At 36.1% G+C, this 24727-nt stretch overlaps 1 protein-coding gene across 5 annotated transcripts in view; it reads right to left on the reverse strand.

Annotated features, from left to right (window-relative positions):
- Positions 1-617: 617 nt before the first annotated feature.
- The window catches only part of gabrb3 (gamma-aminobutyric acid type A receptor subunit beta3), a gene marked incomplete at its 5' end in the record, with an annotated part of 64980 nt that continues 40870 nt past the window's right edge, over positions 618-24727 (reverse strand). For 2 of the 5 annotated variants that reach the window (XM_079882804.1, XM_079882806.1), the window contains 7 exons: positions 618-2761; positions 5461-5541; positions 6068-6312; positions 14687-14839; positions 17869-18006; positions 18870-18952; positions 21582-21802. In XM_079882804.1, coding sequence (XP_079738930.1) covers positions 2414-2761; positions 5461-5541; positions 6068-6312; positions 14687-14839; positions 17869-18006; positions 18870-18952; positions 21582-21802 — 1269 coding nt within the window. In that variant the 3' untranslated portion in view covers positions 618-2413. The remainder of the gene's footprint in view (positions 2762-5460; positions 5542-6067; positions 6313-14686; positions 14840-17868; positions 18007-18869; positions 18953-21581; positions 21803-24727) is intronic. The other 3 variants (XM_079882807.1, XM_079882808.1, XM_079882805.1) reach the window with 2 other exon arrangements.

The following is a 24727-nucleotide window of genomic DNA, read 5'->3' on the forward strand; positions in this document are numbered from 1 at the left end:
CTCTAAAAGTGATCACTGATCGCGCATGGCCGTCATTTTGTCCTCTTTACTAGTTACAGCACGAAAAAAGCCAAGAATGAACATATGAAGGTTTGTTGAAAGATAAGAGTACAACTTACTGAAATGTATTATCCCTTTTGTAATCATCCAATAAGTTTCAACCCTGAAAAATGTCAATAAAGCTTGTGAACAAGTCATCGTCATTTAAACTTAAATTGCAATAAACTGACTAGTTGAATCTTGTGTAACATAAAAAAAGTAGAAAATTGCTCAACTTATTTTGATGAGTTAAAGCAATGTAAAAACATATGTTGTTATAACTTATTGATCATATAATTTTTTACAGTGCAGCTCGTCAGTTATAACTAGAAAAATTAACTAAAGAGAAGAGCATATCGCTAAAATCATAAACCTATTGTTTAAATATGTACACTATATTTAAAAAAAAGAGCATTATATTTTCCTTCTTATTTAGTGCTTACAATTCAAAATGTTTTCTATGTCAAAAATGACTTGAAATGATGGAGCAGATTGAATTATGCATGATGTTGATAATGACAATAATTAAAATATATTAAAAGCACCTCATTATAATTTGAAATAAGGCAAAACCAATTATTTGAAAGAGTAAAATTTATTCCATTTCCTCATATTGTCCTCTGGACATTCACTCCTCATTTATCTAATCATTTAAACACATTTCATAAATAGAGATCTGGTCATTTGTGAGGTGGACTGTACAGAATAAAACCTCAAAAGTGAATATTAGAAAAAAAGAAAGAAAGAAAGAAAGAAATGGGTCACATGTGGATTGGGGGTTATATATTTACAACATACAATAGAAGAGGGAAGAAAAGTAATTAAAGAATTAATGAGCATCTACTGACACAATGCAACTGCAAAGCAACCTGTTGGAATGGCTTGTCAACAGCACATACGGGATATTTTAAAGAGATTTATAAATATATTTAGATGGTTTGCAAGCATGAGTATACAACATGACTCTCTAACCAGACAGCAGTTTTCGGCCCCTGAAACAGAGTAAGTGCATATGACCGATGGTAAAGAAATCTGCCAAAACAAAATCAGATACAATCAGTGTAGAATCTCTAAATGCAAACAATATCATGCTGTCTAAATCTGCTATGTAATCATTGTTGCTGTACACAAGGATATAATACAAATGAATCACAACAAATATGATGTGAATACTGGCAATCAGAAAAACACAGACCATTTTCATGTTGGAAGAGAACCTGAGACAAGTTGTGTATTGATGACAACATACAATTCCCTCAAATGCGTTAGGAGCTTGTCCATTTACCTTAAATAAAATGACCCTTAAATAACCCTAACCGGAAAGGAAATAAAATAAAGTGATGTGTTGTAAATGGGCCATACGATGTTTACATAAGGCCTACAATGATATCGGAAATGACTCAGGCATTCTTTAAAAAACGGAGGAGAATAAAACACACAAACCCACTCTCACTTGAAAATCATACAGTAATTGCTACACATCTACTAAAAAAAAGAAGAAGCAAAACACAATGCTAGGATTGTCTGTTTACTTATGCTTGATATTCATGATGGCATCATGGAAATCCTTTGCAGGCCCTGATTTAAATATTCCACATTTGCAGTGTTTTTTTTGTTTTGTTCTTTGTCCTCATTTTTGATATCCTTGAAATGAGATAAGTGTACAATTATTATCTTATCTTACATGTACTGAAGCACTTTACATAATGATTGCAAAAAGTGGCGTATAATCATATCAACCCAAGGCGGATGGAAATCATGTTCCAAAAGCATATCATAACATGATTATATACAAACGTTGTCTAAATAAGATCATAACGGCAATGTTTAGAACAGCTGATGTTTACGTAGCAAGCTCTGAAACTGAAGACGTGATTTGACCTTGTTATATTGCATTTCCACAACAATGTAATCTTCTTTTAATATTAATCACCTGCGCTCCGACAATAAAGATTCATTGGCATGAAACATTTGCAATTAGCATCTCTCAATCGTAATAACATATCAACATGTACAAATTAAAGACAGCTCCGAGTGCATCATGCGGAAGTCCCGTGGCTTCAAAAATTGCAACGTATGTACAGAGATAGTTTTTAGAAAACTGATTTTGTGTATATGTGAATGGGAATGTTTTTTTTTTTTGAGTACACATGTACTTTATGTGGGTGTATGATGAGAGTTTTAGTGCAGGTAGCATTCCATCGGAACCCTTCTCAACATCACAAGGGTTCAAATGTAGAAAAACCTTGGTTTATATGGCGTGGAAGTACGTCCCTTAAGTACGTCAGAGCAAAGAAAAAAAAAAACATAATTTTCCACTTGGCAACATGAAAAAATTGTGATGGGGCAAAAAAAACCCATTGACGTCTGAGGCCTAATTCACATAATACAGCCAGTAGATCAAATTGAAAAGAGAGAAAGCAGCGGGAAATATTATCCGTGACCATCGATCGATGGCGTTCACGTCTGTGAGGTCAGGGATTTTGATTTTGAGCTGGGAAGAGCGTCTGCGTAGCCGCGGTTTCTTCGACTGCACGTTCCTTTCCACGCTGTGGCGGCCCTCGGGCCGCGCTGTGCTCTGTTTGCGATACTGGATCCCTGAGTTATCGAACACCATTGAAGTGGAGTTTCGGGCTTCGCTGACGCTGGTGGTGATCTCGTTCCCGGCCACCTCATTGTGGATCTCCAGGGTGGTCAGAAGGATATTTCCCTGGGAATCCACCTGCAAGCAGAGACAATCCTGGTTACCACGTTTTTCTTTCTCTATAAAGCCTACTATTAACTATGATACTAAACAAAAACACATATGGAAATTATATAGATAGGTTCAATAAACTATTCCATTTAAAAAAGTTCCATTTAACACTTTACAATAAGGTCTTATTTGTTAACACTAGTTAAAGTCCCCATGAAATCAAAATTGACCCTATTTACTTTGTTAGCGCATATTACTAGTCTTGTGGTGAACAATTAATCTGTGCAAGTAAATCTAAAAAAAATTTTTTTTTTTACCATGGTAATCTTTAATCAAAATCTGAAAAGTTACTTCCGGTCTGGAATGGCGTCTTTTTCTGATGACGTAGGTTTGACGGCTTGGTTTGAAAACGCTTAACCACTCCCCTAAAACCGTTATGAGCGAGAGATGGAGAGGAGGAGCGCTAAGTAAAACCCTGCCCTCTGTTCAATATTCCGTTTCACTTGGAAATACGTCATAACACTGGAGAAAAGTCGTTTGCAACTTCCAGTTCTTTGCACATAAATGACAGACAACTCATTTTATAATCAATGGTACTACAAATCATCAACATGCTAATGCATCATTGCAGTAACAATATGACAATGAGATGCTCTAAACAAAAAGCAATATTCTGTATAAGGTTGTACAATTGCAATGTCAAATCATATTTAGGTTATAAATGGCAGTTTTGTTAATGAGCTGAATCTGAGCCAGTGTAAATAAGAACAAGTTGGGCAAGTTGTTAACCTTACAAGAATCATATTAGGAAGCAAAAGTTCTCATATATAAGGTGTGATACTTTAATGTAACCTAGGTGATATGTGGGAGTCCTTAGGCCTTGTCCACACGTTTTGTTTTTCTTTTTTTTTTCTCTGGTTTGGCCTTCCATCCACACTGAGACAGCGTTTTTGTCCTGCGAAAACAGCTTTTTGAAAACGCTTTCCCAAGTGGATAAATTTGACGTTTCGTGTAGTAGCGTGGACTGTGAAAGCGGAGGTATTTGTAAACGATGACGCATGTTTAGTCATGTGACGCATTTTGAACCGACAGATGTATGTTTATACCTCTATTGTGCCTGTTATGTGCTATTGACTTTCACACTGTTGCTAAAGATATGTTTCTTTGTTCACTCTTCATATCACAGTCCTGGAAAGATGACAGAAAATTTAATCACAATTTCTGTCCTGTGATAAAACATGAGAGCAGTTGTGTTTTAGACCAAACATATAATGGTGAGTGACACTGACGCATCAGTGAATAGTGAGATATTTTGCTAAATAAAATGATCCTGCCAGAAGAATAGCATGAGAACGTTATGATGTCTGTTCCATCTATATAATCTCAGTGAGCTTTTATGAAGTTTCAATCATGCGCAGTAAGGTGAATTTAGCGTTTACCGACGTGTCAGTGTGGATAAGAAATGTTTGGAAAATGCTAGTGTGGACGGAGAGCGCTTTGAAACGAAAACGCCATTTTCAAATGTATCCGGATTAATGTAGACGTAGCCTAAAAAAGCAATATATTTGTCACATTCCTATTTTTATCAACAACAAAAAGAAGTGTATTTATTAAATGGCGCATACACAGACCGCATGTGGAAACAGCAAAAGGAAATAAACACACAAATGTACATCCATAATACACACTCTAGCTGATTTCAAAAATAGAAATCAACACTGTAAACAACAACAACAAAAAACCCTACAAAAAAAAACACGTAACAAAAGTGTTTGAGTGAAATGAGTCCTTACAAGTCATGAGTGAAAAAAAAACTAAATCTTTTTCTCCTCTAGTTAATTAATTAAAATAACAGTATGAAACAGGAAGAAAAAAAACCTCCCATTGCTAAATGACAGAAGTAATTGCTATTTTGCTGAACAACAAGCTCAGGTTATTTCTCAAGAGGAGGTCCCTCCATGATATATTGTTTATTTACTGCTACCTCTGAGTCTCTGCAGTAATAAATAATTCAGAAATACATTCTTGCAAAAATATCATTACAGCTCACTTCATAATCCTGATCAGTGTTTGTGATGGGGCAAATGAGAAAACAGCTACAGAGGTCGAGTACGGTATATAGTTGTGTTATGAACCAGAATTTTTAACTGAATGAATGAATGGACCAGAAATCACACCATTACATATGGAGAAAGAAAAATGCAAGAACAGTGGTTCTCAACTAGTTTCGAATCAGAACGTAGATTTTACATTGGACATCAAGTAGCGACATCAAGTCCAAAAATACTGTACAAAATGAAATGTCTCTACAATCAAATGTTGTAATTTATTAGCATTACATGAACTGAATAAGCAAAATTTGAAATAAATTAAAATGATGTAAAATAGTAAAAAATTCTGTATTATTTCTTGCATTTTGATGGTTTCATGCTCTACAGTAAAAAGATAGATCCATCTAATCTGGCTATCTTCTACCAAGTGATTAATATAATAGAGTCTGATTGAACACTCAGCCTTGAACATTAATAATAAAACATATGGGAAGCATTTTCTCCTCCCCTTTAAAAGTTAATATAAGCCTATTTTTTCGCTGCTTTGAAACAGACCGACGACCCACCAGTTGAGAAACACTATTTTGCACTAAATGAGAGGGAAACTGTTGCTAGGAGGATTTCAGGACGAAGCTTACAAACGTTGACAAAACAGCCAGCAATACACACACTCACCCCTTGTGAGTGACGGTGGCCTTGTACCTGATTGGACTGTTTAACAGATGATGGCTTGCAGTTGCCTCCCTCTTGAACAGACTGGTCAGAAAAGCACAAACAAGAGTTTGTCCTCCATCTGAGCTTCAGCACAAATGCTTTAACCTCAAAAATCTCAACTTGAGTCTGGAATTTGTCTTTTGATTCAAGGAAAAAATGACACACATTTCAGGACATCGCTGTCGTTGCGTAGCTATTCACACGCAAATGTCAGTGGCCATATTTCTGACACAATATTCCAGAATTAAACATTTGCAGGAGGAATACTGACATTCATCAGGACTGGGAATGACCTAAATAAATAAAGTAAATAAAGTGAAAGAAGTGCAGAATTTTCCAGGTGTCAAAGTAGGAAAGAACACTGTACAACTCAAAAAATTACAGTTACTTAGAAACATCACATTCTAGTTTTTTTCCTGTTTCATGCCTTTGTATTGTTTCCCCCAGGACTACCACACCACAACCTTTTATTTTTAAAAAAGAGAAAGAAAATCTAACACTCAATTCTTTAGCACACAAAACAGTCATTCTTCACATTGGCATCGTGACAGATAAAAAGGACTTTTACCTTGTTGCCGTCATACTTGCTGCGGTCGTTATTGGCTTTCTCAGCTTTCTCAGCCAATTTCTTCTGCATCTGAGGCCCTCGTCCAAAGAAAATATAGTTGACGAAAGCATATTCCAGCAGAGCCAAGAAGACAAAGACGAAGCAGCCCATCAGATACATGTCTATGGCTTTGACATACGGGATCTTCGGAAGTGTTTCTCTCAGGTGGGTGTTGATGGTGGTCATGGTCAGCACAGTGGTAATACCTGTATGGGAAATATTTATATTTAAAGTTATATTAACCCATTCCCAACCATTGATGAGATTTTTTTTAACTACCTTTACTTAACATTTTCTTATATTGAAATTGTTTATTTATTGTTGTACTTGCCAGTTTTGCTGCAGAAAAAAGAAACAAGCGATAGAAGATTGCTTACGCACATGTAGGCTAATGTGATCATCAAACCTTCAACAGCATATAAATCAACATTAAAGAATGAAATGCTGAACCCACAAAGAGGTATATGACTGTAAAAGCTTTGGGGGTGTTGATGGACTCGATCTACAGTATGTTTGGATCATCGTTCTGAATCCGATCCAGATAAAGTCTTTGACAAAAATTAGATTTTCTCAGCTTTTTGTGCAAAATGTTGTTTTTTTAAAATGAAACTTACCCACATTCAAGTGTGGATAAAAAAAAGAAAAAAGAATGCATGAAGCTAAAATAAAATGGTTTCTTTTCCTTTTTTTTGTTTAAAAGCACAGGCTTCTTTTCTCATTAATTTAACAAAATAGACAGGGGGCCATGACAGTTTTGTGAAAATGGTCAAAAATGTTGGCGCTGGCTGGCAACTTAAAAAAAAAAAAAAAATGCTGGCGGGGAAAGTGTTAATTTAAAATATTAATTTAATAGTTCACCAAAAATAAAAAATTGTTTTTGTTACAGAAAAAATGACATGAGGGTTAGTAAATAATAACAGAATTTTCATTTTCGGGTGAACTATCCCTTTAAACAGTCAGCGGTCTATGGTCTAGGAAGCTAACTTTAAGGTTTACACAGACAGTATGTCTCAGTACAACCAAGTGTAAGCAATTTGAAAGTACATGCTGATGGAAGGCAGAACACACTGACTGAAATTTCAGGGAAGGACTCAGCCAGGGATGAAAGCGCTCTCAGTTGACACTTCTGTTCCAACGCCCACCATGAATCTGGACTCTGAGAATGGGTGCTACAGATTGAGTGCTGTCACAATGTTTAAAATGCCAGATCCGAGCCCTGCTTAGTAAACGGAATTACACAACCACAACACTGTCAAATCTAGCTTTGAATAATCCACTTATGATGGCAGTAGCCTGGTTACCTTCATAATTGATTGCAATACTAAATAAAATGCTGTTTTATCCCATAACTGACAGTCTCTGAACCTTTAATCGCCACTACAAAGACACAACACTGCACCCTTTTGTATATTATACATTATGTGAGTTCTGACCTAATTAGCTGATTAGATTGGATTCATTTGTACAGAGGCCAGAACTGAGAAATCAAGAATAACATACAAGGTATAAAACAGCATGACTGATCAACTTGGCCACAGCTGAAGAGAATAGCCCAGCACTGTAGTTGTTTTTTCTTCCCTTTAGTGTCTTCCTCCCTTTGTCCAAGCTTTCCCACATGCTATTCATATTTAACAGAATGTCTTATATTATAGATTATATTATATAAATAGAAAGGTCAATAGCATTTTTTCTATTTTCTATGCATTTTGTTGAGTCTATGCTGTGATACTCTATTCTGTTTATTCTGTGAGTCAATCCTGAGTCAGTATTACTGCCAGTTCAAAGAGGAGCGATACTCCAACTGCTCAAACACCCACTCAAATATGTACAAACAAGCACACACACGTAGAAGATAATACAAATATACTGTTCAAACTCCTACTCTATAAAATATCTCCATTATTTTTCCAAACTTCTTCCAAACACCAGCAATCTGCCATTATTCAGAGTTCTCTCAAGTGATGGAATCCATGTGTGGTGAATTTTGGGAAATGATGGTCGTAGATAAGAGTTTTTTTTTTTTTTTTCCTGAAATAGACTATACCACAATAATAAACTGGCATGAAAAAGGATGTAGTTATTCAAATGTTTGTGGAAACACTAAAAACAGCAGAAAATGTGTATAGACAACTGGGAGATATAAAGTCAGAATTGCGTGACAAAGTCACAATTGCGTGTTACAAAGTCAGAATTGCGAGTTATAAACTCGAGATTTATAACACGCAATTGCGAGTTTATATCTCATATCAGAATTGCAAGATATAAAGTCGCAATTATCTTTTACAATGTTTTCGTTATTTAAACAAGCTTCCATAGGACACAGTTTAACTTGGTTGTACATCTTCATATATTTTGAATATTTTTTTTTTAATTTGATGCCACTAACCTGACAAACTTTGTCAAATCCAGTGATCATTTTATTGTCAAAAGCACTTTTATCAACCTATTAACTTGTAAACATGACTTTCCAGGCAGACTGATAAAAATCCCTGTAAGCTTGCACCCCCACAACTTGTGTAAAGTCAGCCAATCAGATTGGAGCTTGCCAGATTGAGAAAGTGCTTTCCAGTTTTTTGAGCAATATGTATCAGTCAGATGGTCAGCGAACAGACTGTGGGCGGCCTGAGGACGTGCCGTCTGAAAGTGAGTCTAGTTGCGACATACTAGTGTCTTGATGTAACTTATCGCTGCTTTCAAGGAGATTTTTCCTTGATGTAGAAACAAAAAAAATCACTGTCAGTGTGCAAACAACGTCAAAGGCATATTTGAGGATAAAAGGAGAAAGAAACAAACTATCTTTTCCAAACAATCAAATAAGGTTCGGAGCTGTTTGGACCCCAAAATTCATCAAAATATCTTTTTTTTGTGATCTGAAAAAGAAAGTAACTCAGGTTTGGAACGATGAGGGTGACAGAATTAAAACATTTTTAGATGAACTATCCCTTTAACACTTGTGGGGATTTCTTTCAGCCTCTGCTCTGCATATTTGGTAGTTTTACCTTTCTGCAAACAGACATAAATCTGCTTTACGTACATCGGCTCCCGGTTAACGCTGCCACTCAAATCAGTATGTTTGTTGCTGACTCTGCTGTAGCCGTGATGGGACTAAAGTGTGAATATGCCTGACTGGAGCAAGAAATGGAACTGTCAATATTTCTGTTGCCCTGCAAAGAACCAACCTCTTCCACAACAAACACAGCAAGACTTCATCATAGATGAGCTAATTTCTTGCCAACTTCTGTCCCAAATCACATAGCAAAACTACTTGAAGATCTCTCCACAGAGAAAGTGATGTCCATCCTGACTATGACAAGCCAGATCTTAGCTTAGACCTTGAGCACAAACGTTACACACTGTTACTTTGGGTTTTTCCTCTAATTAAAGTGTAATTAGTGCAAGGCAGTGTGCTTTACAGGGGGCCTTGTCTCCGTCACATTCGCAATCCCTAAGGAATGCCTTTACCTCGTTAACGAGAAAAGGGTCTTGTCGACTGACTGCAAAGCAGCCACGTCCTAGTTTCTACCCTGAGCAGCATCACATTAACATTTAAAGTTACATTTAGCACAATTCCAGGAATTACAATTCAGGCACTTTTGCGACCGTGACTTTGACTGGCCAGAACATCTCAGACAGTGAATTTTAAAAGAATGTACATGCTTTTCTTATTTTCTCTTGTCTCTTGACTATTTAAATGGCTTTAATAATTTAGTGTTCACCCTGATGCTGCAGTGAACAGGTTTTCCACGGAATAAAGTGATTTCTGTTCAGGATTATGAGGTGAACATTCTTTTCATGGATTTTGACAGACATTATGCATATTCTAGCAGTGTTCCCCAACCTATTTCGTTTTATGTATCCCCACAGCCCCATCAGTAAGTCTCAAGTAGTCCCTCATCGACCAAAAGAAGAAAAAAAGGAATTGGTAAATTTTTCATTGCAGTGGATATCAATAGGCCTATAGCATCATTAGTCGAGTAAAGACATGCACTACATTTGTCTGATGTCTTTATATAGGCTACATACTGTACATAATTCATCTAAACAATTTATACACAGCTTGTTTTGGTTATTGCTTTATAAATTAGTAGAATGTGTTAATGGAGCTACACAAAAGACTTATATTTAAATATACTTAAATATATTTTTTCTTATGCTCATCAAGGCTACATTTATTTTGTCAAAAAAACAACAACAATAAAAACAGTAATATTGTGACATTACAATTTAAAATAAAAACATTTGATTATATTATATTATATTTGAAAATGGAATTAATTCCTATTACAATGAAGCAGAATTTTCAGCAGCCATTATGCCAGTCTTTAGTGTCATATTTTTAGGATTATTTGATGAATCAAACAGAATTTATTTGAAAAATAATTTTGATATCTTTTTTATGGGGGTAATTTTGTGTAAATGTCTTTGCTGTCACTTTTGATCAATTTAATTCATCCTTGCTGAATAAAAAAAAATACTGACCCATAAATGAATGAGTGAATGAACAATCAAACAAATAAAGTATTATATACATTTTTATTTTATTATTATTTATTATTTTATTTTAATAAAATAATTTTACATTCTACATACTGCTGAAGAATTGGTACTGACTGGTCGGGAATAGCTGCTCTGTATTAAATGACCGGTCTGTCATAAATTCATAAGCTGACAGAATTAAGTGTACAGAGCATCAACAGTTTTCCTGGGAAAATGTGAGCTGTCATAGAACTGCACAAGTTCAACTAAAATTAGCATGTCTAGTCTTTCAGACCTTTTATTCACAAGCTTTATTACTAGAGTTGAATATTAGAACGTAGAATACAATTTAACAACCACAGAGATCAAAGAAAATGGTTGGCACTTCACTCCCACTGTGTGTTCACTGTAAAGGCCTGAGTCCCCAGAGTGAGAGAGGACATGTGTGGGCAGATGGATGCCTGTCCTAGCTTACATAAACTCAAAAGCAGCATTCTGGTGCGAAGAAGAGAGGGCTGCACACGGAGCACATTGCATTGATTTGTGCAATGACCAGGTCACAGCAAGGGAGGATCAAACTCAGCTCAGCACAGAGAGTTCAGCGCAGAGGAGTTACCTAACCAGAACAAACATACCTTCACACAGACCTGTCTGCAGTGAATAGTGTGGGATGTCGTTCTTTCGAGTTAGACTTTTGAAAGTGAAATGCACAACATCGGCAAACACTCAAGATCTATATCAGAGTTCTTTCAAGCACTTTGGCCAGATGAGTTTAGTCAAAGTTCCTTTAAAGGAATAGTTCACCCAAAAGAGAAAACTTTTTATGTACCAAACCAGTACAAAAGGTGCATTTTTGAAGAACATCATGGCCACTCTTTTCAATACAATGAAAGTGAAGATGGTCAATATCCAAAATGACAAAAAATACCATTATAAAAGTGGTTAAAATGACTTCTATATTATGTTTATGTGAAATCTTGACACCAGCCCTGGCGTCCACAGGTGTTTTCATGAGAGTTTATGCAAGAAGTAGCAACACATAAATTAGTTCTTCTTTTGAGTCCAATCTGTTCAGTCAATCTGAATGGTTTGATTAAGAATCTGACTTCACCACATAAATCTATAGTGCGATTTCAGAAGACTTAGAATAGATCTGATATGATATGATCTGGTATGATACAGTATTTTTATGGCGCATTTGGGTTCTTTTTAATTCTATTCATTGTAAATGATCCATTCTTTGTAACTACACTGAAAATTTTCATTTTGTGTTCCATGCATAAAAAGGTCATATAGGCTTAGAATGACATGAGGTGAGTAAATGACAGAGGTGTATAGTCCAGGGGTCAGAAAGTAGAAGTCCTGCCATATGTTTATTCCACCCATGAACTCAGCCAGCTGATTTCACTAATTAGTTCTATCTCCTGGCTGAATTAGCAAATCCAGGTGATTGCAACAAAATACTGAGGAGGACTTTTACTTTCTGAACCTGGACTTTACACCTCTGGAAAATGATGACAGAACTGTTCCTTTAAGGCAAGCCAGTAAACTCAGTTGCCATCTTGGTAAAATCTTTGGGCAGCTACTTCATTGCATGTCCTTTTTTAACAAAAGGAAGGATGGAACATGATTTTATCAAATGGGAATTGAATGAATCATAATAAGCAGCTGTTACATGACAGAATGGAGCCAGACTCGATGCAAAAGTATTATAAATGTAACTCCTAATGTGCTTTAGTCATTAACCCATCTTGAGATCTTACAATAATCTCCCCAGAAAACATCTACACGCCTGTCCACGTCAGCAAAACAATCGGAAGACACCATTAAAACATCATCCACATCATTCAATATGTTTGCTTCTTGCGTCATTTGATAACTTCCTTTCTGAAATGAAAGGAAGTCCTTAAGTGTGCTGCAGTAATGCAGTGCGAGATATAAGGCCGGGGCCGGCCGGATGTGGATGCAGGGAATGGATGGAGTCAGTGAGGCAGTAGGAAGTGGCGAGACAGAGGCATTTAAGCCAGAGATTCATCTGTGCTGCAGCATGCCTTGGGATTGAAATGGAAGTTAAATGTAATTGTTTTCTAGCTACATTGATCCCTTTGTTTTCATTTGGCTGCCTGGCTGTAGGAGGACAGCAGAAAAAGACAAAGAAAAGAAGAAGAAGAGAGAGAGAGAGAGAGAGAGAGAGAGAGAGAGAGAGAGAGAGAGAGAGAGAGAGAGAGAGAGAGAGAGAGAGAGAGAGAGAGAGAGAGAGAGAAAATAGATAGAGGGGGTGGGGGGCCTTATAATGATGCGTAGAGGCAGGTGAGATGGGTGGGGGACCCAGGAGACTCTTCCCTCCCAGTGTAAAGTGTTCTCATTTCTCCGCTTAACATGGTTAATGAGGACAATTTCCCTAAAGAAGGCCCATATCCAACATATCACATCCATCTCAAAGAGCTGCACCTGGGTGCATGAACAAACACACTCTCACACACATTAAACATGTAATTACAAAGATATTGTACTGCACTCTGTGATCTATCTCTGTGATTTAAAAATGCACAGATGATAATTTGGTACATGCATGAAAGACTCTACAGTAGAAGCTTTTGTAAATCTGAGCTCATTCGCCCCTAGTCTGGTGTCCACACAGGCAGTGAGTAGGCTGGAGGCAGTGAGACTGAAATTTGGTTTAAAAGGCGCTCACAGTAGCTCTGTTTCACAACCAAGTGAGCTGCCCTGCTGTCTTCTGGGCAGCATCCTGACTGAAATGGAACAATCTGCTTAAAGTAGTTCAGCTATAGCTTCTGGTAAAAGGTGGCAAGCAATACTAAGAGCAAATAAAAGCTATTTTGATAGTGTAGCAAATCACAGTGATACATATGTTATTATTAAATTATACTATATATACATCGTTCAAAAGTAGGGATCGGTAAGATTTTAAAAAATATTATTAGAATTTAAATTAGTTTCTATATTCATACATTTTAAAATGAAATTTATTCCTGTATTTTTGCATTAATCCAGTCTTCAGTGCCACATGATCCTTCTGAAATCATTCTAATATGCTGATTTTTGTTTAAATATTTATATATTAATATATATATAAAATATATTTTTGTGGAAACGTGATACCTTTTTTTCAGGATTCTTTGATGAATAGCAACAGGATTTTTTTGTGACAATGTAAAAGTCTTTACTGCTGCTTTTGATCAATTTAATCCATTCTTGCTGAATTTTAATTTCTAAAGAAAAAACGTACTTACCCCAAACTTTGGAACGGTAGTGTATGTATATAATTCTACAAATAAAAATGGATATCATTACTTTTCAAAACTACTGAAAAATTATTACAATATTATTTTGCAACTCAAAAAATAGCTTGAAAAGCCACACTGTTTTTGTACCCTGTCTCGCTACTAAAAAATATAGCAGTCACACATAAAGCACTCCTTACATGAAGCGCACAGGAGACACAAATATTTTATACTACATCAATGTAAACAGTAAATTCTCAGGTTTTTGCAAAAAGATTCCTTAAAATTTGGACCAAATTTCGCAATGGGAGAGTGCCTATGAGATGCCTTAAAAGGCTGTTTATGCAGGGTTTTGAAACACAGCTTTTGTGTCCTGCGACTCACTGCAGCTGGAGAGGTTCTGTAGCTTTTCGGGCAAACTGTGTCACTCCTCATTCTGGAATAACAACATCAGAGCGAAGACACACACTGAGAACTGTCTCTCTCTGTGAGCAGTCGCTGTAGTGTGTCGAAAGCAATGGGTTTGTGGCTACCTGGGTCTACCCTGTTCCTTGTTAAATGATGCATGCGCCCCTACAATATCTGTCTGTGTATGTGTCTGAGCTAGTGTGTGCCAGTGTTTGTCTGGAGGCAAGATCCAAGAAAAAGTAAACCAAAGGGAGGGTGAGGACTCTGAGGAGACCTGGAGTGTGTATAGGAAAAGTTACAATTCAAACAGAATACTGAATGTTGGCGTTCTAGTTATTGGAACATCCAACAATGTGCTGTTAAATAAAGCATGCACTTCCAGAGTGGAAACGACAGAGGACATACATCCTGTCAGACGCATACAGGACATGCTAATGAATAAATAGCATACCTAATGCCACTCTGGCAGCTGAGGCATCATAGTTGATCCAGAAGGAGACCCAGGACAGGATGGTGATCAGGATTGAGGGCATGTAGGTCTGCAGGATGAAGTAGCCAATGTTTCTTTTCAGCTTGAAGCTCAAAGATAGTCGAGGATAGGCACCTGTTAAAGAAATGAGAAAGATAGTTTAAGAGAACGAAAAAGAAAGAGAAGCAAAGACTGAGGAAAAAAATAAATAGGGAGACACAAGATGGATATTTATTTCAAAGAGCAATTCTTTACATTTTACATCAGTAGCATTGGCAGCACGGGTAGCTTCTGTTGCTATGGCAACAAGCAAGCGTGGACAAAAAACAAAAAAGCGTGATTTGTTGCAGCTTAGCCTTGAGCACAAACACCACAGTGTGAAAGGAGACAAAAAAGGGAATGAAATATTGAGTAAATATTAAATGTTAAAGCCCCTTATGAAATCAAAACTATTATGGCTTGTAGTCCAAGTCTATTAGTTCTGAAGCTATCTACAATATTCACCCCATGGAATTGATTTTGTTTTTATAAGGGCATATTTATTCTAACTACTTATATCATCTGTCAAACACGTTCATATTCAATTCGATTCATACTTCAAATAATTTCATATCAATATATAAACACAAACTATATTTTACGCTTACAGATAAAAATTTAAATCAACAAATAGAAAATAAAAACTTCATACAAAGGCAACTTTGCCCTCATATTTAGAATTTCTGGAGTATTTTTGTAATATTCACTGGCATTTTTGACCCAAGTCAGGCCAGGAAAATTTGCTTGTCAAGATATTTACTTCAGGTGCAGTCACATTTACAGTTGTTTGATGAATTTTCGAGGACAAAATCCAGTAATTTCAATAAAAATCCACACTATTGACACAGACTGCTGCTTGGTTTAAAAGTAACTTCTGTGTGAGCTGTGCTTTAATACTTCACTACACTACTGACAATTCGAATCCATGTTCAATGTAGAGTTCAGCTGTTCAACTCCGTCATCAGTCCAAAGAACAGAAGGTGTTGGCATCTACATGTCATGGTGAAACGTTGCCTTATAATACTGACATGATGCAAAATTAAGCAAGAGTGATCTGAACTATGTATCTCTGCGTAGTTATTTATGGAGGTGAAAAAAATGCAAATACCGGTAACAAGCATTCATCCTAGATACACATACACACACCCAAACATGCACACAACCTATGAATAAATCACACATCCTACACACATATAACACAACCTACAGATGCACATTACGCAACCTGTACTCACATTACAGTCTATAAAAATAAAAATAAGTAACCTACGTTATGAACTACCTACACACTTCAGACTAATTACTTGTGTGATCTGTGTGGAAAGGTTTTGTTTGTACATAAGATATGTACAAACATCAACATTCCTCTCATCTTCTATTGGTCAGAGAAACAGATAGTCCCGCCCCTAAACTCACACTGTTGGTTCATTACTGTGTAATTATTGTTACTGTGTTAAGATGGATATGTTAAAGGGTTAGTTCACTCAAAAATTACTCACTCTCATGTTGTTCCAAACCCGTAAGACTTCTGTTCATCTTCGGAACACAAATAAAGATATTTTTAATGAAATATGAAAGATTTCTATTCACCCAAAACTCTGCCGCTCCAAAAATGTATCGTAAAATAAATCCATATGAATCAAGGATTTTAATCCAAGTCTTCTAAAAAGACACGAAAACAAAAAGACAGTGTTTTGTAGATGCACGTAAGTCTTATGGGTTTGGAATGACATGAGAGTGAGTAATTTATTGACAGAATTTTCTTTTTTTGGTGAACTATCCCTTTAAGGTCAAGGTTTGGCTGGGTAGCCTGGGTCAGTTAGCCTCTACTATACACAATTTTGACCCAAAGTGTTTTTTTCCCTCCTAGAAAAAGCTCATCATGGCATCAGCAATATAGTCACATCCTCTTCAATCGCAACTTCATGATTCCCATAATCCTTTTCACTATGTGCAGAGGATAGCCAGTCTCTTTCTATGTATAATTAATTCAGGGTGGGGAATAATCATTGCAACGCTGCCTCTATAAATGCCTAAGTTTTAGAAGAGAATAATTTATGCAATGGGTCTTCTACCTCATGAATATGTGATGGTTTGTATAAAGTGGCTGTTTTTCCCTCTCTGACTCCATCTCTCACTTTCTCCCCCCTTCCATCTCTGCTCTTTTCTTTAGAAGCTTGAGGAAATAGAGTGGTAATTGCTCCTTCATTATTACTGGTCTGTTCTATCATGAGGAATAAATATATTTGATGCAGGGCCCCAATTAGGCAGCTTTTCAAATAAGCGGTACATGGGAATATCAATCTCATGAGGGTGCGGGCAGAAAACAGGACAACCAGAGAAAACTTAAAAAATATATATATATATATATATATATATATATATATATATATATATATATATATATATATATATGATATGTAGTGTTCATCATTTTTCTGTGCTGTAAATGAACTTGTTTAATTAGTTTAATTTATTTTTCCGAACACTGCTATTCTAGACTAATGGCATGTTTATACAGATAGACTTCAGACGTTTGGTAGAAAACTTCCTTAGATTTAGAAATCTCCCATATCTCAGATCTAAGCTATATACTTTCTCACTTGCGTAATTACATGACTTGCAAATTACACTCTTAAAACAACACATTTCACTATTTCAGTATTTAATAAATTATATTTTTATTGACTAAGTAGCAAGAACTATAACAAATGATTCGGGTATCCCTTTACTGACTATCCTGATGCAAACAAACCTGCCTTGCACAAATAATAAAAATAAGTGGTAGACTCAAAGCCACATTTTGCAGCACAATAAAATGCATGGATGCCAGGATGCACAGGAGTTCACTTTTTGTATTCAGGTTATGTTCTAGACATTTTTTGTAATATTTTAAGCACAAGGTAATCAACTTGTATTCATATAAAGGTGCAGTTTATCTGCATCTTAAGGGGTCATGTCTTCAAGGATGTAAATATAGGGTCATGCAAGCGGACAAATAATAGTCAACTAAAAAGACGATGAAAAAAGCTCTGGTGCAAAAAATGCTTTTTAAATGGAAATGCTTTTATACAAAGGGGTTTTAGTCTTACTGTTTATAATTTCAACCTGTTTTGCTACTTTACCTGTGGAAAAGACAACATTTCTAGACACAAGTTTGTAGTCCACGATGGAGAACTGTGGGAGCTCGATACGTGCCACACCAGTAACTGCGTTTTCTCCTCCCTTCCAGTAAAACTCGATGTCATCTGTTGTGTATCCATCTACAGGAAAAACATAAATCAAATTTGTCGAGGAGTAAAATATAAATTACTGGACCAAAGTAAATATCAGATCACATATCATGTTCTGGTGAGAGATTTACTGCGCTTAATATATTACATTATGTTGTTATGTTATGTTATATTTTTATACATCACTCTTTAACTGAATGTTGGTCCCTTTCCTTCATCTCACTAATCACAGCAACTCTGTCCAAATAATGTTGAATAAACAATGCTTGTTCTTTTCAAAAAAACTATTTACAATTATAAGGATGCGGTCCCTGGAAATGCGGCCTTTTGCGGGTTTCTTTTCCATAATTGGTATGTGTAACATATGCTGAAAAAAGCAGCACAAGTGCATTGTTAGCATAATCATGAATATGAGTATCTGTTTTGTGTAGGGAGCTGTTAGGGGTCAGACTTCCCACTGTGACACAGACCGTTCCATTTCATACCAGCATTGCTGTGTTTGTAAACCATAATGAGCTCGGTGGTTTTATTAGCGTACATGAAGCACTGCGTACACTTAAAGTTTGGTTTCTAAACTGAAAGTTTGGTTATTACTAAACTGAATAACTAGATGATCAGACAATATTTTCTATTCAAAACCTGAAAAGAAGTTCAATTGTAAAAGGGTAAACATTTATTATTATAATTTTAGGCACTACAGCAGAAATATACAATATTATATTCGGTAATACTGTCAATTTTATTTTATTTTTATTTATGACTATGCTTGCTTGCCAGTGAGAAAAGCACCAAACTAGCAATGACTAGTATAAACCAGCTAGAAACAGCATGGTAATGTATGCTCGTCTTTGCAGCAGGGTGTGTGTAAATGAGTGAAAAGAGAGAACACTTACAACTCTCTATCTCCAGAGTGCAGTTCTGTTCATCTAATGGATACCTTCTCAGATCCATCATGCAAGCGGCAGTGGTGGTGATTCTAGAAACACACACACACACACACACACACACACACACACACACACACACACACACACACACACACACACACAAAGGTTACAGGAAAATCGAAGCCACAATTCTATACATTCAGGTGCTCACAGCTCTTCTACAGTATTATATAGCATGTACCACACTTGCTCAACAACACTGCAAAACTTTTGTGTATATCTTTGTAAACAGGACGAGCAAGATGGAACAAATTAAAATATGGCTCCTCCTGCCCTTCAAAAGGCTTTTGAACCAAATATAGAACAGAGCATGCATATGCATCAGTGGACATGAACAAATAGTGCAGACTTGAATATATGAAAATGCGTTTTTTGTCCCATTAAAGTGGCTACTGATTAGTGGTACTTCAAGTTGCCAAGCAAGCTCAAGGAAAGCCCATATTTAATCTAATAAAATATCCCATACATCATGTCACTTTGCTACAAGTGTGAGCTTAGACTAAAATGTGATGATAAATGTTCTTTGTGAATCAATATCCATGAACATTTTAAGTGAGGTTTGGTTTCTCATCCAGGTAACAATACAGTCCAGGTATCGATTTAACTTCCTGGTAACAATTGAAATAAGCATATCATAAGAGGAATATCATGTTGAATCCTTCGAATCTTATCTGGATAAATGCAGGGTCTCACCAAGGTCCTCTATGGCAGGGAGGTTTCAATTCTTTTATACATTTTTTATATAAAAGGCGAAATCATCAGTCATTCAGTTATTTCAACAGGAATTCATGCGACTGGGCATTTTGGATGTGGGTGTAAGATTTCCCCAGGCAGATTTCGCTTCACTAACAGAAAGCTTGGTTTGGTTTATTCATCGATACACTATTGACAAGAGACAGTGGACCTTTTTTGTCTGCAAAACTGTGCTAAAGTGTTGTAACTGCACCTTAAACTGTGTTTTATGCATCGCTACACTATTGTTAATGGACAACAGAACTTTTTAGCTCACACAATCTGGACAGATTGTTTGAGAGTTAAAATAACTCTACCATGCATTAAATGGAATTGTTTACTCATTTTTATCCCTCCAGTAACATATTCCAACAACATAATAAAGCAGTCATTCCACTTTTTTTTTTTTGTCTCTGTATTGCATACTCTCCCTCGATTTAAATTTAAGGATCACCACAAATAAGTACTTTGACATATGAGCATATAACATTGCTTTAGATTGGGTTGTTACTATGTTTCAGAGGTCCTTCCTTCCTGGAGGAGGTAAATTAAAGAGGAAACTCAGTGTCTTCATTCCATCTACAGAGTCGTTTTAATGAGAGCACACTCAAATGCCTTCCCATAAATATGCAAGCTCTTCTTTCTTTAATGGCGCCCAGCTCAGGCAAACAAATAAAAGCCCTCCATCCACACTATCGCTTCGTCAAACTACAAAATGTGCATTATATAGCCAGGGAACTTCCTAGATGAACTGTAAAATGATGTTCAATGGATTGCTGATGTTACATTTGAGCACAAGGAGATAAATCACAAAAGGACGGAAATGGTTCAATAAACTTTATAAGCAAGAACCATTCATTAGCATATGGCTGCATTAGTCCACAGGATCTCATTTGGAACAAAACGAAAAGCTAAATTAGGCTACGGTAACTGGCTCATAGTGCACTCCAGCTGGTACAGAGGATGAAGGCATACCCCTGCTCTTCCGCAGGGGAAAGAGCAATGCAGCTCATCAGACTCTGATAACACTGAAGGGATTTAACAAGATAAAGGCACACATTAGCACTTAAGCAATTTAGTTGACGAGTGCACTGGCCAAAAAAGGGCACGCTCTCATGATCTGTTTGTTCGCTGAAGCTACATACTGTCATACTCTTCCCTCATTAGTTCAAACATCAAATACAAACAAATTATGTGAAAAGTAGTATGTGAAAAACATTTTGAATGACCATTTTGGATAAAAAAAAGAAGTTAATTAATATATTAAAATATAGTTAAATGAATTGTATGTTTACCAAAAATAAAAAGTACTTTTTAAGCATTTTATTGTAATTTAAGATGGTTGTATGTATATTTGACACTATATGTAGTGATCAAATCCTGACAATAAAAAAAAAAGAAGGAAATTTACAGCCAAGACAAGCAAACAATACTAAAATAACAATTTTGCTAATTTTCATTTGCTCCCGTACAACTTAAATGGACCAATTATCTGCACAACATGACTGAAGCCCAATTATATAATTTTGCATGAGTGGCGTGAGAATCACCATATATTGTGTGTATATACATTACAGCTAATGATAAAATGTGCAACCCATTATAATTCTATTGAGAATTTTCCACTTTAAAACGCTATGGAGAAAGTCAAACATGATCTAAAACCGCCACATAAATTAAAAAGACTGTTAAAAGAATAGACTAGACTAGAATTTATCACGTTTTATTGTATTTATTGTGGTAAATTTTGAAGTACAACATAGAATCAAGATAGACCTTCTTGAATTATTGACTGAATAATTAGTTTGTTCTAATGTGTTCTAATGATGACTGAATGATATTAGGAAAAACCTGGACTTTAGATATTCCAAGAGATGACATGACATCCTGTTTGAGGTCCTGGTTATGTGATCAGTTAGTTCTCACCTTAATCCATAAAGAACTGTGCCATCTGGGTGCAAGCGGATCATGCGGTTCTTCACCGTGACACCGTGGACGAAAGACTTCTTGTCATTTAGGAAATACGTGTCAGGAACCCAGAGTTGGTCAGCTACCCGGTTGTCTAGAGTAAGATTTAGAGGGATTCCAGAATATGCTAGCCGCTTGTCCCTCCAATACTGCTGGAAATACATGGTCAATGTGTAGTCCTGTAGAAAAGTCAAAGAGAAACATTAGCAGTTCGTTTTATCAAACAAAATTATTATTAAAAAAAAAGCACCCACAGCATTTAGTCAAATCAGCCATAACATTTACATTGCAATTTGTATAGAAAGAACAGAACAACAACAAAAAATTCAGTGTAATAAACAATTGTGTTAACAAACCTAAAGCAATATGCTAAGAAGATAGATAGGTGCTCAAAATATATAAAACAATATATTATGTCAAATATTGCCTCTTTGTGTCTTCAATTCATTCCCATTTGTGAAATCTCTTCATGTGGCACTAGGTAACCACAAAAAAGAAAATAAAAATAAAAATAATTACCTACATTTTCACAATAAATTGTGAGGATACACGTGATATATTTAGGACCATGTGATCATAAATGACAAAATTACTTCTTCAAAGTGAACATCGTATGTACCCTTAGCTAACAGTCTAGTAAAAAGGCCTTTTGAGAAAGCATTCAGCCGCTCACTTTTGTTCTGGAATGACCCTTCTCGTAGTGTCCCTAAAGGACGCAAAAATGCCGTTCGGAATTCACCCTAGATTTTGGAACAGAGCTCACACACTCTGAAGAGTCAAAAGTGTCAAGGTCAGAAACAGAAATCTAAAGGCTGTGGCCTTCAGCAAATAGATTTTCGGTTGTCTGAGTAATATTTATAGAAGCGTCAAAGTTGGATTGAAAACAAGCTGCCTTCGGCTTCCATCTTTCAAGTCTGTCTGTCACGAAGACGCATCTCTGCGAGGCAGTCTGGTGTGTGCTGCGCGGGCTACGGATTTACATTACCATTGCCATATAGTCTCAATAGTCCACTCGACATCAGCTCGTAGAGCTATACTATATGACCTCAGCCATTCACAGTATAGAAATTCAATCAAACTAAAGCTTTGGCATGATAGGCCTTATTTGGGCCGCCTCTGAAACTCAATGAATTTTAAAAGTGCTGAAATCACAAAATGTATGGATCTTATTTGTCCCCTGGGTCAAATTTGAACCTCTGAAATCCAGTAGGAAGCGCGGATGTGTGTATGTGTGTACTTTGTGTGTCTGCTATTAGGTACTCATGGGTAAAATGAAGACCTGACATGCTGTCCACCGCAATGTGCACAACCTGTTGATGTAATAAGAAGTAATTCACTTAGAAACATATGTTAGAACCGGGCTATGGTCCCTGGGGCTGCCTTCAGACTGTGCCAGCTGAGCAGAGGCTGTGCAAGGGAGCGTGTAAGCCGAGTTCATTAGCTAACGAGATGAGGGGGACGACATGACAGGGACACCTTCTTTATGATTACTAATGTCTGTGATTCCCTCTCTCTCTCCGTCTTCCATTCTTTCCAGCCCTATCCTTCTTCCTGCTTCTTATTCTCCTCCTTTCTCCCTTCATGCCTTTCTGTAAGGCTTTTGTTTTAATTAATCCCCTAAATGACACTGATGGATACAAATCATTTACACAATAAATTATACCCTACATTACCAAAAGTAATACTAATGCTAATTAGTATTAAGAATGCTTCAAAGTTCTTAACCCAGTCAATGTTGGGTAGTAGCAACACAGTGAAGATTTAAAGGGATAGTTCGCTGAAAATGAAAATTCCGTCATCATTTACTCACCTTCATATCATTTGAACCTGTATGACTTTCTTTCTTCTTTTGAAATTCAAAAGTAAGATTTTCTTTTTGTTTTCTTTTGTTCGTGCAATGAGAGTCAATGTTCAAAAATGTGAATCAAAATTATGTGTGTGTGTGCGTGTTCTGCAGAAGCAAGAGTCATATAGGCCTGGACAGCAATAGGGTGTGTAAAGTAAAATTAAGACAGAATTTTCATTTTGGGTTGAAAAGTAATATACGTTAGAAGCAACAAACTATAGTTCATTAGTTTTAATTTCATTAAAAAAAGTTCATATACACCATTCAAATATTTTGGTGTCATACTCTTATTCAGCAAGGATGCATTAAATTGGAATCACGTTTACCATGTTTACCACAAAAATATTAATCAGCAAAAGTTTTAAAAAATTCCCAACGGGAAATAAAAATAAATCTTGAGCTCCAAATCAGCATATTAGATTGATTTCTGAAGGATCATGTGACACTGAAGACTGGAGTAATGATGCTGAAAATTCAGCTTTGCCATCACAAGAATAAAGGACATATAATTTTTTTTTTTTTTTTTACAGTAATTTTGATCAAATAAATGACACCTTGGGCATGAATGACTTTCTTAAAAAAATAAAAAAAATAAAATAAATATCATACTGACCCGAAACTTTTGAAAGGTAGTGTGACTGCAAATATATATATATAAAAAACTATTTGTTATATAAGCAAAATTTTGCCAAATAGTTTGTGCAGCTAGCCAGAATATATTTGCTAATTAAGTATTTGGTAGCTTCACCTCTGTTCACTTTCTGTTATGTTTTCTGCACAGTTTTCTCAACAGTAAACAAATGTACTTAGTAAATTGTCTAGCCGGAGATGAAGCAGAGGATACTCATATCTCAAATACCTGTGTGTAGGGCCATTTGTGTCTGGTAATGTTTTCTTAACTATTTTCCATACAATAGCATCTGCTCAGAGACACTACCATCACAAATTACACAAACATAATGTTTAGTTATGAATGATTATAATCATGTACTGTATCACACACAGTCCATTAGTCAAACATGATCCAGACAAGCAAGAAGTGCACTGAAAATTGTAAAACCAGTGTCATTTTCATGTATGTTTAATAATGGAGTAAACAGATGCTGTCGTGCCAGCTGAGCGATTTGATACTTTAGATATCTGGGGAACTGTGCTGCAGTGGTCACACAAAACATAAGGCATCAATCATTCATTACTAGGCAAAATTTTATAGTAGTAGATTCAAGCTGCAAGAAGAAAACAGCTAAAAATAAAGGCA

The sequence above is a fragment of the Squalius cephalus genome (assembly GCF_949319135.1).
Source record: "Squalius cephalus genome assembly, chromosome: 10".
Classification (NCBI taxonomy): domain Eukaryota; kingdom Metazoa; phylum Chordata; class Actinopteri; order Cypriniformes; family Leuciscidae; genus Squalius; species Squalius cephalus.